The 16,758-nt window shown below is 39.1% G+C and overlaps 1 protein-coding gene across 1 annotated transcript; it reads left to right on the top strand.

The window, feature by feature from the left end:
• Positions 1-336: 336 nt before the first annotated feature.
• On the top strand, positions 337-1,284 carry LOC122450185 (olfactory receptor 56A3). The gene has a single exon (XM_043482392.1). It carries the CDS (start codon positions 337-339, stop codon positions 1,282-1,284), a length of 948 nt encoding a protein of 315 aa, XP_043338327.1.
• Positions 1,285-16,758: the final 15,474 nt, after the last annotated feature.

Here is a 16,758-nt window from a genome sequence, read left to right as displayed (position 1 = left end):
ACCTTTCACAAAGTAGTTTTCTAAGTTCTTTTCTCCTTCTTTTAGTTTCTATAAAGATTTAAAAGCTCTAATAAATCTTGAATAAATCCAGCATATATAGACAAGTCATATCACTCCACTTCTGTTTTTTTAACATAAAAGGAATATACCAGTAGTATGGCACAAAGGTTATACAAATAAATTTTCTTGGCTCTGGAAAATCTGCTAGGATGCAACAGTTTCACTTAACTAAAGCAACTTATTCTACAGTATCTTCATGCACTTTGAATCAGTAGCTAAATTTTATCCTAATTTTACAGATCACTAAAAGAAAGCTGTAGAAATATATGACAAAATATGACAGCACACCAAAATGGCAGCATCTCCGCTGAGATTTCAGACTTCCTCCTGAACTGTTTTGTCAGGTCACCCACCTGGCAGCACTGGCTGTCCCTGCCCCTCAGTCTCCTCTTCCTCCTGGCCATGGGGGCCAACGCCACCCTCCTGATCACCATCCGGCTGGAGGCCTCTCTGCACGAGCCCATGTACTACCTGCTCAGCCTGCTCTCCCTGCTGGACATGGTGCTCTGCCTCACCGTCATCCCCAAGGTCCTGGCCATCTTTTGGTTTGATCTCAGATCCATCAGCTTCTTTACCTGTTTCCTTCAGATGTACATCATGAATTGCTTCCTTGCCATGGAGTCCTGCACATTCATGGTCATGGCCTATGACCGCTATGTGGCTGTCTGCCAACCATTGAGGTACCCATCCATCATCACAGACCAATTTGTTGCAAAGGCAACCATCTTTATTTTAGCCAGAAATGTCCTTTTCACAGTGCCCATCCCCATCCTCTCTATACGACTCCATTATTGTGGGAGAAATGTCATTGAGAACTGCATCTGTGCCAATATGTCTGTGTCCAGGCTATCCTGTGATGATGTCACCATCAATCGTGTCTACCAGTTTGCTGGAGGCTGGACCCTGCTGGGATCTGACCTAATCCTCATCTTCCTCTCCTACACCCTCATACTAAGGGCTGTTCTGAGACTCAAGTCAGAAGGAGCTGTGGCCAAGGCCCTAAGCACATGTGGCTCCCACTTCATCCTGATCCTCTTCTTCAGCACCATCCTCCTGGTCTTTGTCCTCACTCACGTGGCAAAGAAGAAGGTGTCCCCTGACGTGCCAGTCTTGCTCAATGTCCTGCATCATGTCATCCCTGCAGCCCTCAACCCCATTGTCTATGGGGTGCGAACCCAGGAGATTAAGCAAGGAATCCAGAGGTTACTGAAGAAAGGATGGTAATTAAGACAACTGAATCTCTGCATTCGTAAAGTAGGATGATTTTTTAATCAATAATGGATGAGTGGACTGAAGTTCATAAGTTTTACTCTCAAACTGGATAAACTGTCTATGTGTCTCTCTTTAATAATGCTGAAGTTTCATTTAGAGTTTCTCTTTCTCTCACTCCTCAATCAGGAATTTTCTTGGCCCTTTCTCCTTTTTTCTCACACCTATTATCCTATTTTGTATAAAATACTATGCTTCCTGAGGGCAGGCTCTAAAGTGAGAGATTTACTTTCCTGAATAGCCAACTGTTAATATGACATAAAATTTATAATGTGAAGTATACAACTGTGGATATTTCGTGGATTGTGTTGTATAATGTGTAATGTCTTATTATTTCCACAGTAAGGAACATACTGGAAAATAAAAATAAGAGTTGACATTTCAGTTCTGAATGGTGAAGAGTTGCTACCGGTCTTTAACTGGGTCTTTTTCTGTTATCCTTCAACCACATGATTGTCTCTCTTTGTCACTGCTTCTGTTTCTGGTCCCTGCTCTGTTCTTGTCTGGGCCTTTGTCTCTATCTTCTCTTCTAGAAAGCAAGGTGATTTCTGGCAATGTACATTGCAAAAAGGCAGTGTGTTCTCCTGAATTGCTCATGTGTTATCAATGAATTTTATTAGATTTAAGAGACTTCTGAATTTTCATTACCACCTATCATTTGAATCCAGAGTGTCACCATTTCTGGTATGCAAATAGAGCTTTGCTAATGAGTTAAAGAACTGCAAGCATTTTAAATATGATCTAGTAATAATTCTGAAATATAAAACAGACTAGATGGACATTGTTTTCTTTTCATTGGACAGTTTCATTCCCAGAGTTTCTTGTATCTCTGGGAATTCTGTTAGCTATTAAAGTACAAAGATATTAAAACATTATTGCTGTTTTCAGTGGCTCAAAGTTTCATTTGGAGGAATACAAACATTAATTCCAGGAATACACAAGGCTCAAATGAAAGATCTCCCCCAAATTTCATTTTCCCAAAGATTTTAGCATGACAAAAATCCTATCTAGTCTAAAATGTGCATAACTGGATGCCAGTGGGAAGGTCTTACAAATACAGATATAATATTCCTCTAAATTAAATTTAAGCCACTAAATCTTAGAAAATATTAAAGTCTTCAAGTTTTAACAATATTGTATTAATGTACTAACTTAAAACTTTGTGGACAGATCTGTATTAGGGTAATAGTGTTTGCATATCAAGCCCAAATCTCTCCAGTAGAAAAAACATGAATGTAAAAAAAATTTTTTATTGAGTTACATTGCGAGATTTAGAGCACATACTTTTCCAGGACTAAGGAAATTTTACATAACTTTGTCTCCCAAAATAGATCAGTACAATGTTCACATTTTTAAAATATATGTCTGAAAGCTTTATGTTGTTTTGTTTATATACATTTATACGTTTGTGGCCCATATCAAAGCAGTATTGACAGACTCATTTGATAAACAAGGTAAACAGATTTAGCAATGGCTTTATTTCTCTAAAATGGGTGATACAAAGGGAGATGTCTTCTAGAATATTTCTCTCCATTTGAACCACATATTTAATTTTGGGGTTTTGGTAACCAAATCAAAAATTAAAAAGTTAATTATAATAGTGTATTTTATTTACTCCAATATAATCTAAACATTATCATTACAGTACATAATGAATATAAAATAATTTAATAGTGAAATAGTGTACATTCTTTTTATGTGCTACATCTTTGAAATCCCTGGTGTCTCAACAGTAAAGAATCTGCCTGCAACACAAGAGACACAGGAAACCCAAGTTCAATCTCTGGGTCAGAAAGATTCCCTGGAGGAGGAAATGGCAACCTGCTCCAATATGCTTGCCTGGGAAATCACCTGCACAGAGGAGTCTAGCAGGCTACAGTCCGTGGGGCACAGAAAACTTGAATACAACTGAGTGACTAAGCAACAATAACAGCTTTGAAATCCAGTGTGTATTTTATATTTACAGCATTTTTCAGTTGGAACTATGTACATTTCAAGTGCTCAATAGTCACATGTGCCTTGTGGCTACTATATTAATTAATGCAGCACTAGACTCCAAATGGGAAGGAGACCAAATGAATTGGGGATAAATGAATCTTTTTTGGAAAAGAGGTACAGCTATCTTCTTTCTTCTTTGTTGTAATTTTTCTTTTTCTTTGCTTTGCCACGTGGAGAAAAGGAAGCCAGGGTTTTAGATGTTAAATGATGATTTCTTGTATTAAAAGGTGCATATTACGAATGCTAATTCCTTGCATGTGTAAAGATTAAAATAAGAAATGGCTTATATACTGGCTTTTTACAACATATAGTCTTCAAATCTTGCAATGACGAAGTTGGAAACAAGCCCTGTACAAATCTTCGAAGTTATAGAGCCTAAGGAAAAATGTAAATAAAGATTTTACTCTTCACAAGTAGGGAATATTAGTGCTTAGTGCTAGAGTAAATAAATGTTATTATCAAAGGTTTACCAGAAGGTAGATGATAATAACCATAATTTATAATTCTTCACATTTCTTTTTACACTATTTACACACAGGTGTATGTATTTTAAATTAACTGAATTATTTTAATATAATACATTTTCTATGAGACATTTAATAGTGAGATTATTATAATTTACTATCCATTCAACCATATTAGCAGGAAACCTGTCTCTTCAAACCTCATAGCCATTATTAACAAAATGTTAAAGCTCAGATTTTGTTGGTGAGACCTTGCAGTTTGGTCACACTTTACCCATGGTTACATCCTTCCTCCTCTATCCAGAAAGACTGAGACATATCTGAGAGCAGACCCAGCAGACATAGGCTATTGAGCTGAGAGAACAATGCAGAGCACATACAGAAAATGGTGATGGCCCTTCAGGGTCAACATTTAACAACAATCATCTATCAAATATGCCTATCTATTTATCCCTAATGGAAACAAATCTATCCATTATCCATCTATCCATTATCCCTAATGGAAACAAATCCTTGATATGGTGCTAAGGTTGCAAAAATGAGTAAACAGGCAAGGTCCATGTGTATAAGTGCAGTCTCTGAACCTGGAAGAAGCAGTAGTTCAAGACGCGGTGTGAAACATCAATAGATAGGAAGGATATAGCCAAGAAGAACCTAAAGTAGGGATCCAAGGCCATGGCCACTTGGCAGAAAGTCCAGACCTAAATCTAAGACAGGATTTGAAGGTCTAAGCAGACTATTATAACAGAAACTTGAGTTTGAGCCAAAACGGAAACATAATCCTCTAAACTGTAAACATACAGATGAAATTAAGACTGAAAAAGGAGACCCATTATCAGAATCAGGCACAAACCAGAGAAAACACACCACAGTCTAGTCTCGCAGAGATAATAGCTCAACAGCAAGACCTCTGTTCTCCAAAACAGTAATTAAATATTTATATTTTTACTCCAGCCCTTCTAGATGAAGTGTTATGTGGGTAAAAGCTAAGAAAACTAGCAGAAAATCCTCAGATCTAGCTGCTTACAATAGAACCTAAGATAAGAGTGAGAATCTAGTTCCAAGACCAGGGACACGTTGTCTTTTGTCAATGAGGACTTTCTAATGCTAGTGACTAATGAAGTATTTATTTATAATTTTCTTTTTGCATAATTGTAAATCTTATGTATGGTTGTATGCCCTATTTTGTGTATATGAAGATAAGATTACTTGTGATGTTTTACTTTAGTGGATGTTTTTATTGTTGTTAAATTTGTATTTACTTTTATATTAGGACTCCATAACCTAGATGTTGGTTACTGGAAATTAAAAAAAAAAAAAAAAAGCTCAATAATTTTTGTTTTTCTTTCCTATGTGCCAGGCCCTGTACCATGATTCCAAGAAAACAGATGAATTATACACTGTCCCTGGTCAAAATGAGCTCACAGTACAGTAAGAGAGACAGGTGAAGACAGGTAAATGTGGGTTTGAAAGCTCATGTAGTTGAAACAGGGGTTTCCCAGGTAGCTCAGTGGTAAAAAACCCAACTGCCAATTCAGGAGATGTGTTCAATTCCTGGATCAGGAAGATCCCCTGGAGGAGGAAATGGCAACTCACTCCATTATACTTGCCTGAAAAATCCCATGGACATAGGAGCCCGGCAGGCTACAGTCCATGAGATCACACGGAGTAGAACACAATTGGGTGACTAACAGTTTCATAGCCAGCCAGAATGGAGAGACTATATTCAGTATCTGGTATTCAGGAGGATCTCCAGGATAGCCATATATAATTAGTGATACCAAACTAGCCCTGGAGATAAGGTTACTTGAGATCTACCTTAAGAAACTGAAAACAAATCTTGAGAGGGACAGCCTGATCAAAACATACCTTACTGGCTTGCCAAAACAAACTCACATACTCCTCTCTTTGGTGTGAACTTTTGTGCCCCTCCCTCACTGATCTGTTGAAATCCCAACCCTCACTGATGATGCTATTAGGAAGTAGGACCTTTGGGAGGTGCTAAGGTCAAATGCTAAAGGAGATCAGTCCTGTGTGTTCATTGGAAGGACTGATGCTGAAGCTGAAACTCCAATACTTTGGCCACCTGATGTGAAGAACTGACTCATTGGAAAAGACCCTGATGCTGGGAGGGATTGGGGGCAGGAGGAGAAGGGGACGACAGAGGATGAAATGGCTGGATGGCATCACCAACTCGATGGACATGAGTTTGAGTAAACTCCGGGAGTTGGTGATGGACAGGGAGGCCTGGCGCGCTGTGATTGATGGGGTCGCAAAGAGTCGGACACGACTGAGCGACTGAACTGAACTGAACTGAAGGTCAAATGAGAGCAGAGCCCTCGTGAACGGGTTTACGGTTCTTATAAAAGAGACCCCACAAAACCTCTCACCTTTCCATTATGTCAGGACAGAGCTAGAAGTCACTAGTAATGAACCTGGAGGAAGGGCCTCTCCAGAAAGCAACTCTGCTAGTGCCTTGATCTTGGAATTTCAGTCTCCAGAATTGTGAGAAAGAAATTTCCATTGTTTATAAGCTACTCAGCCTGTAATATTTTGTTTCAGCAGCCCAAATGAACAAAAACACTCTTTAAACCAAAACAACTATCAAAAAACCTAGATTTCCAACATTGTAAGATTCTCAACATCTAACAAAAAACCAATACCCGTACTTAGATGCTGGAAAATGTGACCCACAACCAGGAGAAAAGCTAGTTAGCACAAGCAGACTCAGAAATTTACAGAGATGATGTAATTATAAAGCTAAAAATATTGAAACAATATTATAAATATGTTAAAGGAGAGAGAAAAAACAAAGAAAAGGAAGGTTAAAAAAAGAAATTAGTGGATTTCTAGAGCAAAAATAAATAATATCTGAATAAAAATTAAAAGTCACTGAATGGGTTTATAGCAGATATGCCACTGCAGGGGAAAAAAAAAACAAACTTATGTAGATAAAGATATAGAAATGCAGCTTATTTAAATTAAAGAATGAGAGAAATAATGCAGAAGAGATAATAGAGACAAAATGTACAAAGAAAAAATATGAGACAATATTAACCAGTCTGGTATTCATGTTCTAAACTTGGTAACAGAAGCTATAGACAAAAAAATGGACAAAGGGTCCAGTGAAGAGAGGTGGATGCACTCTGTGAGCTGTTTCTTGTCTCTCTGGACTGACTTAGCAGAACCACCTGCAAGTCCTGTATCTGTCTGGGTGGTGTCCTCAGAGCTCCTGCCATAAAGGTGGGCTCCAGGGTAAGTTTTGGCTTTTGTTTTGTTTTTTTACATGAAGTAATAGAAATACAAAACACATTTTTTTTTCAAAATTTAATATTTTCCATAAAATCTGATGGCAAAACCTCTTCTCCCTCCCCATCTAATTTTTTAATTTTTACTTGTTTGTGGGTTTTTTGGAATTATTTCCCCTCTCATATCCAGAGGATTAAAGAAGCAGCACAGACACATTCTGATGTTGAGTAAAATAGCAAGTCACAATAGGTGGTAGTGTTCCTCATTTTTCTCTGTTAGTGAGTTTTAAAAGAGGGCTTTCCTGCTGGCTCAGTGGTAAAGAATCCACCTGACAATGCAGGAAACATGGATTTGATCTCTGGATTGAGAAGATTCCTTGCAGAAGGAAATGACAACCCACTCCAGTATTCTTGCCTGGGAAATCCCACAGACAGAGGAGCCTGGTGGGCTACAGTCCATGAAGTGGCAAAAGAGTCAGACATGACTGAGTGACTAAATAACAACAGCAAAGTTTTAAAGGAATGTATGAAGATAGTCATGAATGTACTGTGTTCAACACCTGCTTCAGTCCACTTTGGCTATGTCTACATGACAATACATGGTTGACAGGGAACAAAGTTGTGTCCAGTGTCATGAATGTTATTTTGCCTCTCCCTTTTCAGTGTTGGCCCCAAAGCTTCCTTTCTTTTTTACGTTTAAGGGGAGGAAGCACCACATCAACAGCAATCATCTACCAACCAATGGGATCTGAAAAAAGTGAAAGTGTTAGTCGTGTCCAACTCTTTGTGACCCCATGGACTGAGGTCCACCAGGCTTTTCTGTCCATGGAATTCTTCAGGCAAGAATACTGTGTAGGAGGCATTCCCTTCTTCAAAGGATCTTCCCAACCCAGGGACTGGACCTGAGTTTCCTGCATTGCAGGCCAATTCTTTACCTGCTGAGCCACCAGGGAAGCCCACCAATGGGATCTACTTAGAGGTAAATGGATTAGCTGTTTAAATGCTGAACCACTGTCTTGACCACACCACAACATGGCCACTCAGGTTCCTGCAGAGATGGCCTCAGTTTCCACCTTTGCCCCCACATGGTTATTTCTTGCCTGATTGAAGAGGAGGATCTCAAGACCCTGAATTGGAGATCACTGAGCTCTTATTCTGCCTCACTTTGTAGATCAGCTCATTTCAGTTCAGTCACTCAGTCGTATCTGACTCTTTGCAAACCCATGGACTACAGCACTCCAGGTTTCCCTGTCCATCACCAACTCCTGGAGCTTGCTCAAACTCATGTCCATTGAGTCGGTGATGCCATCCAAGCATCTCATCCTCTGTCGTCCCCTTCTCCTTCTGCCCTCAATCTTTCGCATCATCAGGGTCTTTTCCAATGAGTCCTGTTCTTCACATCAGGTGGCCAAAGTATTGGAGCTTCAGCAGCAGATCTTCAGATCTCCTTGCAATCCAAGGGACTCTCAAGAATCTTCTCCAACACCACAGTTCAAAAGCATCAATTCTTCGGCACTCAGCTTTCTTTATGGTCCAAATCTCACATCCATACATGACTACTGGAAAAACCATAGTTTTGACTATAGGACCTTTGTCAGCAAAGTAATGTCTCTGTCTTTTAATATGTTGTCTAGGTTTGTCACAGCTTTTCTTCCAAGGAGCAAGCGTCTTTTAATTTCACGGCTGTAGTCACCATCTGCAGTGATTTTGGAGCCGAAGAAAATAAAGTCTTCACTGTTTCCATTGTCTGTTTTTTCCCATCTATTTGCCATGAAGTGATGGGATCAGGTGCCATGATCTTTGTGTTTTGAATGTTGAGTTTTAAGCCAGCTTTTTCACTCTCCTCTTTCACATTCATCAAGAGGCACTTCCTCTTCACATTCTGCCATAAGGGTGGTACCATCTGCATATCTGAGGTTCTTGATATTTCTCCCAGCGATCTTGATTCCAGCTTGTGCTGAGTAGATAGATGATATGTAGTAGAGGCAATTCCCTGGTGGTCCAGTGGCTAAGACTCTGTGCTTCCACTGCAGGTGCACGGGTTTGATCCTTGGTCAGGGAACCAAGATCCCACATGCTGTGCACCCTCCCAAAAAAGGAGTGGGAATCAGGAAGGTGTGAAATGGAGAGGCTCTTCCTGTCAGTTGGAGATAATTGTATGCTCTCCAGCAATTTTGTGTGAATTTTTTATACAAGCACTGTTTTATGAGTTATATAAAATGTTATGAAAATAGAAAAAAAAAGGAAGTAGGGAAGAAAAGTATAGTGACAATATACAGGGATTTATAAAATATTTTGAAATAAACTGCATGGTAAAATAGAAGAAATATATGGAGAGGTAAACTAGAAATAGATGTTTATGATTTTTTATTTTATATGTGAAGTAGCATCCTATTATTTGAACATTAACTGTGAAAACCAAAAGATGCATATTTAAAACCATAGAGCAGAACATAGCCAACATGGTCTTTAAACAGCCCAGATTTTTAAGATTGAGGTTTTAAAGGCATGTGGTCTCTGATCCAAATACTCTTCCATGTATAATAAAAGAAACCAAGTCTGGGTGTAGGTAGACTGATCATATCCATAGTGTAACTGTGTGTTGTTTAAATAAGTCTTATTGATGAAGGAAAAGATGTCCATTTTGACACCCAGAACAAATTTGACAACATTTGTTGTCCAGAAATATTTTTGTATGTTACAATTGTGGAGACCAGAAGTGAAGAAAGGAGTAATGCTAACAACAAATAGTGAGAGGAGGCCAAGAATGCAGTGCACACAGTGGATCCACACATACAACAAGAGTTGTCTGACAAAAAATGCCGATGCTATTTGAGAAACTCTAGTCTAAATAATCAAAATAAAAGGCAAAAACAGGCATATGAGATTGGAAAAGCACAAAATGAGTCTCATCTCATACACTATCTACAATAAGTTTATTTTAACTACAAACCAGAGAGGCCGTCAGTGAACAGTGCTAGAGAAGTGGCCAAGATGGCAGAGTAGGAGGACCTTGAGCTCATCTCCTCCCACAGGCACAACTAATTATAGCAAATTATAATATTTTAATGTTTAAACTTGGTTAAATATAAATTGACATCCTTATTTCCTCATTGGTTTTCTGAGTTTGTATTTTTTCTATCTTTTTTATTAAGATAGTGTTTATACATAATAAGATGCATCTGAAATAGTTTTTATACAGTGTGCACCATTTTAACAACCACCAAAATCAAGAAAAAGACTATTTCCATCACTGAAGAAAAGTTGCCTCAGTTTTCTTGCAGTTGAACTTTTCCTCTACCCCTGGCCTTAGTCAAGCAGTGGTTATTTAATGCATCTCTGTGTTAACTTTCCATATTTTGCAATTTCATATAATAGAATCAGGCAAGATGTATTCTGGGCTTGATTTTGTGACAATTATCAAAGGGAGACCTCACTGAAATGGAGTCAAGATGCCAGAAGGAGGAACTCTCATACAGTACCACTGGAAGTCAATTTACAGGAAGAATCATACATTATAGACCTCAACAGAAGAGTCGTCAATAGGAAATATCCATCAACTATGGGCAGAAACACGACTACTGGAAAACCATCATGTACAGATGTGAGATCCGTACAATAAAAAAGACTGAGTGCCAAGGAACTGATACCTTCACACTGTGGTACTAGAGAAGGCTCTTGAGAGTCCCTTGGACTGCAAGGAGATCAAACCAGTCAATCCTAAAGGAAATCAACCCTGAATATTCATTGGAAGGACTGATGCTGAAGCTGAAGCTCCAATACTCTGGCCACCTGATGCAAATAGCCAACTCATTGGAAAAGACCCTGATGTTGGGAAAGATTGAAGGCAGGAGGAGAAGGGGATGACAGAATGGATGGCAACACTGACTCAGTGGACATGAGTTTGAGCAAACTCCAGGAGATGATAAAGGACAGGGAAGCCTGGCCTGCAGCAGTCCATGGGGTTGCAAAGAGCCGGACACAACTGAAGTGACTGAACAACAACATAGGCTCAACGGTAAAAGATGTACATTTCATCTCCTACAAGAAATCCACTACCCCCAGCTACTCAATCAGTGAGAAACCATCATGGCCCTGAACTTTCACTTTTCTCCAATTGACTTTCATTCAACACAAATCCCTCCTAATTTTCTTCTCTTTCTCCAAATTAACTTTGGTTTGTTGGTCTTGCCTGCAGCTTTTCCTATATATAGCTTGCTTGTCATGAATTGCAGTTTCTCAGCTATATCTAAATAAACCCATATTTTGCTGATGAATTATACTGACTGGCCTTTATATGCATTTCCTTTCTGTTTGTTTTTATTGAAGTATAGTTTATATGCAATATTATATTGGTTCAGCTAAACAATAGAGCTATCTGACATTTATATACTTTAGGAATTGATCATCACAATAAGTCTAGTAATCATCTGTCATTATACAAAGTTATCACAATATTATTGATTCTATTCCCTATGCTGTGCATTACATCCCACTGATATTTATTTTATAACTAGAAGGCTATCCCCCTTAATCTTCACCTCTTTCATCCAAAGCCCTAACCCCGCTCCTGTTCAGGAATCAAAAGTTGTTCTCTGTATTTATGTCTGTCTCTATTTTATTCTGCTTGTTAATTTGTTTCTGACTCTTTTATTTTTAAGGTCAGCAGCTCCTTTTGTTAATATAATGTTTTGCAGTTTCATCTACAGGGCTGTGTTCTCCAGTAGTTCACATTTCATGGGTAAATAGTATTCCACTGGGCTTCCCTGGTGGCCCAGTGGTAAAGAATCCACCTGCCAAGCAGTAGACGTGGGTTCAGTCCCTGGGTCGGGAAGATCCCCTGGATAAGGAAATGGCAACCCACTCCAGAATTCTTCCCTGGGAAATACTATGGACAGTGGAGACTGCTGGGCTACAATCCATGGTGTCGCAAAGGAGTTGGACAAGACTTAGTGACTAAACAACACCACAATAAGAGTGAAATACAAAATAGACTATTTGGACATGGCTTCCAATTGATTGGACAATTTGTAAACACATTTGGTGTCCTGGGACTCTTCTGTTGGATATTAAGGTACAAAAGAAACAGAACATTACTATTGCTTTCAGGAGCTTAAAGTTTGATTAGAAACAATACAAGTATTAATTCCAGGAATATATTCTTCTTAAATGAAGAGGGTTAGTGATGGAATAATGTACCTGTAATGGCATTAAAGTACTTAGCAACATAAGAAAGCACTGCGTAGAGTCAGAAGTTCTGAGCTGGGAGGGGGGATCAGGATGGGGAATACGTGTAAATCTATGGCTGATTCATATCAATGTATGACAAAACCCACTGAAATGTTGTGAAGTAATTAGCCTCCAACTAATAAAAATAAATAAATAAATAAAATAAAAAATTTAAAAAATAAAAAAAAGAAGTTCTGAGCTGTAAGCCTTGCGCAACCATCAAAAAAAAAAAAAAAATTCTGGGAACAAATGAGGTATTCTCACTGTGTTTCATGTTACTCCATTACTTGAGATGAGCGAACAATTTCTTTTAGAAGATCCTTTCTAGATGTAAGCTTGTGTGCCTCAATGACAAGTTACAGATGTATCTATGTTGTTTTGACCATGGACAGAAAATCTTCCAAAAGTTCACCACTTCCCCCAAAGTCTGGTTCTTTCAGTCTTCACTGAAAGTACCAAGGATACATCCCATGATCTACTTAAGCTTTCACCCTGCAAAGTTCTGTCCTTCTGTCCTGCACTTCTTTTTCTTCTTCCTCTCACACTAAAGAACAATAAATTGATCACTGATTTCTCTGCTCCTGCATAGCACTGTGAGCTACTATATGAAAAGTAAGTATGCACTCACATAAAAACAATAAGTAAAAGCATATATCAATATTCTAATCAAGAACAATACATTTTAATAAACCTCTATTCTGATGGATGAGGGTTCCAATTGAGATTTCAATTAAATAATGCAATATATCTCAGTTTTTACTGAGCTTTATTTTCCTTTCCTGGATGTCTAGGACCTGACACACAGCCTCTCTATGTGCAGCTGTCACTTTCTGAGATACTCTTTCATCCTCTTTGCTGAGCTGGTTCCTACTTCTCTTTCTTGTTCAATCTCTAGGTTTACTTAAGTTGCCTTTACCTGACCTTCAAAACTATTAGACTAACTAATAGTTGAGCTCCACTTTTACTGGCTTTTATAACCCTCAAAGTACCTTTCTTCGAGAATAACCACACCTGAATATAGTGCCTATGATTTCCTTTACACAATAGGACTCCTTAATAATAGTGACAGATAATAGTGTTTACAAAGGACCATATATAAGGCAATTTGTGCTTCACCGGTAACTCTATGAAGCCATGAAGAACCTGCCTGTAATGCAGGAGATGGTCAGGAGACATAGGTTTGATCCCTGAGTTCGGAAGATTCCCTGGTGAGGAAATCGGCAACCCACTCCAGTATTCTTGCCTGGGAAATCCCATGACAGAGGAACCTGACCGTCTGCAGTCCATGGGGTTGCAAGAGTCGGATACAACTTAGTGACTCAACAACAGCAAAAAAAAACTAATACTAAGATGATATAATGTTACTGCAAAGAGCTCTGCTCTGGAATCTCATTGATCTGCTTTCTAACCCTGTCTTTTCCAACTGTAGCTTTCTGATGTTAAAAATTTGCTTAACTCCTTTGAGCATTAGTATCCAAATCTATAAAATGGGTCATGCAATATAACCTATTTCACAGTGTTTTATGAAAATTAAAAGAGAAAAAATGCAAGTCACATTAAAATTATTCAATAAATGTTGGCATAAAGAAACATTCTTTTTGCTAACTCTCTTTTACCCCTCCTTAACAAATAGTAAAACTGAGCTTCTGAATGTTTTTCTGATGTTATAAGCAAATGAGAATCTACAGTGGAAAGGGTCTAAAAGGAACAGTTTACAGATTATAAGAGGTATTTCCATAAGAAGAAATCCTCTGCTACCTTTATAACTCACTGGTTTGTAACAAGATTGGCTTGACATCTTGCAATTTCCAGATGCCAGGTAATGCCTTTCTCCATTCAAAAACTCTCAAAAGATACTCAATTGACCTTGCTTTAAAGTGAGTATCAATGATAAATATTTTAAAATCACATAAACTTTGAAACTAAATATGTAAGAAAGAGTATTAAATGAAGAACATGCTGATTATAAAATGATTTAAGTGCAGGTAGTCATTGTTTACCTGAGTCTGGCCTTTACTGGGGGTTATTGGCCTAAAAGCACTCTATCTCATAACAACCAACATCAATCAATACAACAGGATAAAAGGAGGCCTATGTGGCTTAAATATTGTTAAATTAAGCTATGGTTATGAACCAAATGAAAAGATCTGAACAAATTTTGGAATGTCTGGCTTTAAAATCTAGGTATACGGCATGTAAAAATTGACTGGGAAAAGTGGTGAGTGAGAGGGTAATTTCCAGGAGATAGGTAGTAATCTACCAGAGAGGGCCCTGAGTAACAGTCCAGGCGTGCATGACTTCCAGTGAGACAACCATGTTTATTAAGATGCTGGGTGAGAACCAGCACTTATTTCAATGTTTGTGTTAGTGAATGGTTTAAAAAAAAAAACCAAAAACTAGGAAGCCAAACTTTATAATATTAATAATAGTAATAATAATAACCATGTAATAACAGTCAAATGTTCCTAACATGCTCACACTTACTCCTCATAGCAAATATACAAATTAGGAATAAGAGGCAGATAATTTAAGCATCTTGTCAAGTGGCAGAGCCAAGAGGTGAATTTTGTTCTATTAGTATCTAAACTTTAGCTTAGGACACTTGGTCACAGGAATGGGGAATAGTTAGAAAAATTGAATCACAGAGGATCGACCATACTTTTGACCTTCCAGGCAGTAATGCTGTATATTACAAAGTAAGCAATTGGCTATAAGCTGTTATCTTGAAATTTTACATCAAAAGTATCACAAGAATAGGGCTTCTTGAAAACTTCACTCAAGTAGAACTACTGGTTCTACCTGAAAAGATTAGGGAGTGGATCTGTGTGTTTTACAGTTACTATAAGCTGTCAGCACAGAAGCGAACAAGATTGAATTTATGCACAAGGCATAGGTCTTATCAAGGAAAATCAGAACTTGATACTCAATGGTATCAAAGCTTTTAGCCTTCAACCTTCTTGCTCTTCTGCTGCTACTAAGTCGCTTTAGCCGTGTCCGACTCTGTGCAACCCCATAGACGGCAGCCCACCAGGCTCCCCTGTCTTGGATTCTCCAGGCAAGAACACTGGAGTGGGTTGCCATTTCCTTCTCCAATGCATGAAAGTGAAAGTGAAAGGGAAGCCTAGATTTAATCATGTTTTTATTTCTTAAGTATTACATTTTCCCTAGTGCTGGGGTCCTTTAATGGACCGGAACCTGGTGGTCCTGAGTCAACAATAAGAAAGTGAAAGAAGGAAAGAGGCTAACATTCCCTGGATTACGCAGAAAGCCAATAAAACCCTTGGACAGGGCTTGTACTGCTCACATAGGCGCAGGGCACCCTCTCAAGAAGTCTTGAGAGGTCTCGAAAGCCCGGGCAGGAAAAAAGCTTGGCAGGCTTCCGCGCTCCAGGGAATCAGCCAGAAAGAGAGAGAGAGAGAAAGAAGGACACGGGGATCCAAGTCTCTGGTGGAACAGGATGCTTTATTGAACTCTGTGTGAGTATATATACATACCATATTAGAAGGTAGCTTCTTCAGATAAAGATCAGGAGACCAGAATTTACAAGTTACCGAGGAAACAAGGAGCAATAGAGGTCATAAAGCCAAAAGGCAATCCATATCAAAAGAGGGCCGTAAATAATCCCTTTCACCAAAAGGAAAAGCTAATGAAGGAAATCCTACTCAAGCATCCCATCTTTTTGATCTCAGTCCAGGGAGCGGCTAGCCGCTCTGCTCACTCCTGTCAGGAACTGTTAAGGAACAGAGGGTTCAAGAGAGACAGCAAACAGCACACAGGAATCCTACTGTTAAACATTCCCTGACACCCTAGAAGCTCAGCTGGTAAAGAATCTGCACGCAATGCAGGAGCCTTGGGTTCAATCCCTGGGTTGGGAAGATATCCTGAAGGAGGGCATGGCAACCCACTCCAGTATTCTGGAGAATCCCCATGGACAGAGGAGCCTGGCAGGCTGCAGTCCATGGGGTCACAAAGAGTCAAACATGACTAAGCACAGTACACATTGCATTTTACCCATTTAACTGGTCCAACAATTGATTGTGAGACTCCTTTGGGGCAATATCGACTCTCTTTAGGGAAAACAGATTTTGAAGAACTGATAGGAGGTCTTTCTCCCAGTGGGATAAAAAGATATTGGGCTCTTGAGTCTCTGGTCCCTGAGGGGCCAGCAAGGCAGTCTTTCTCTGGGGAAGTAGAAACTCAAGCATAAACTCTCCGTCTTGAAAGCCAGAGTGTAGAAGAGCCAGACAGAGGCAGAACTCTCCCTCCCTGGCAGAGATCACTGTCTCCATCCAGTAAGTCTGCTCCAGCAGAAAATCAAGGCACCAAGTCACCACTGTGATAGTGGACTCCTTGCTAGAGCAGGGACTGCACTGGGAATAAAACTGGGCTTGCAGATGGAAGACCTGCAGGGTTGAAGTTTGAGAATAGGAGTTGAAGGGATGTGAGAGCAAAAAATGGCATAGGGCCAGATGAAGATGAGCATGCCAAAG

This window comes from Cervus canadensis, chromosome 11 (assembly GCF_019320065.1).
Source record: "Cervus canadensis isolate Bull #8, Minnesota chromosome 11, ASM1932006v1, whole genome shotgun sequence".
NCBI classification, from domain to species: domain Eukaryota; kingdom Metazoa; phylum Chordata; class Mammalia; order Artiodactyla; family Cervidae; genus Cervus; species Cervus canadensis.
This window is presented reverse-complemented; position numbering and strand designations above follow the sequence as displayed.

Excerpts from the sequence above, each read along its gene's own strand:
- LOC122450185 (XM_043482392.1), top strand. The coding sequence starts at position 337 with ATGACAGCACACCAAAATGGCAGCATCTCCGCTGAGATTTCAGACTTC.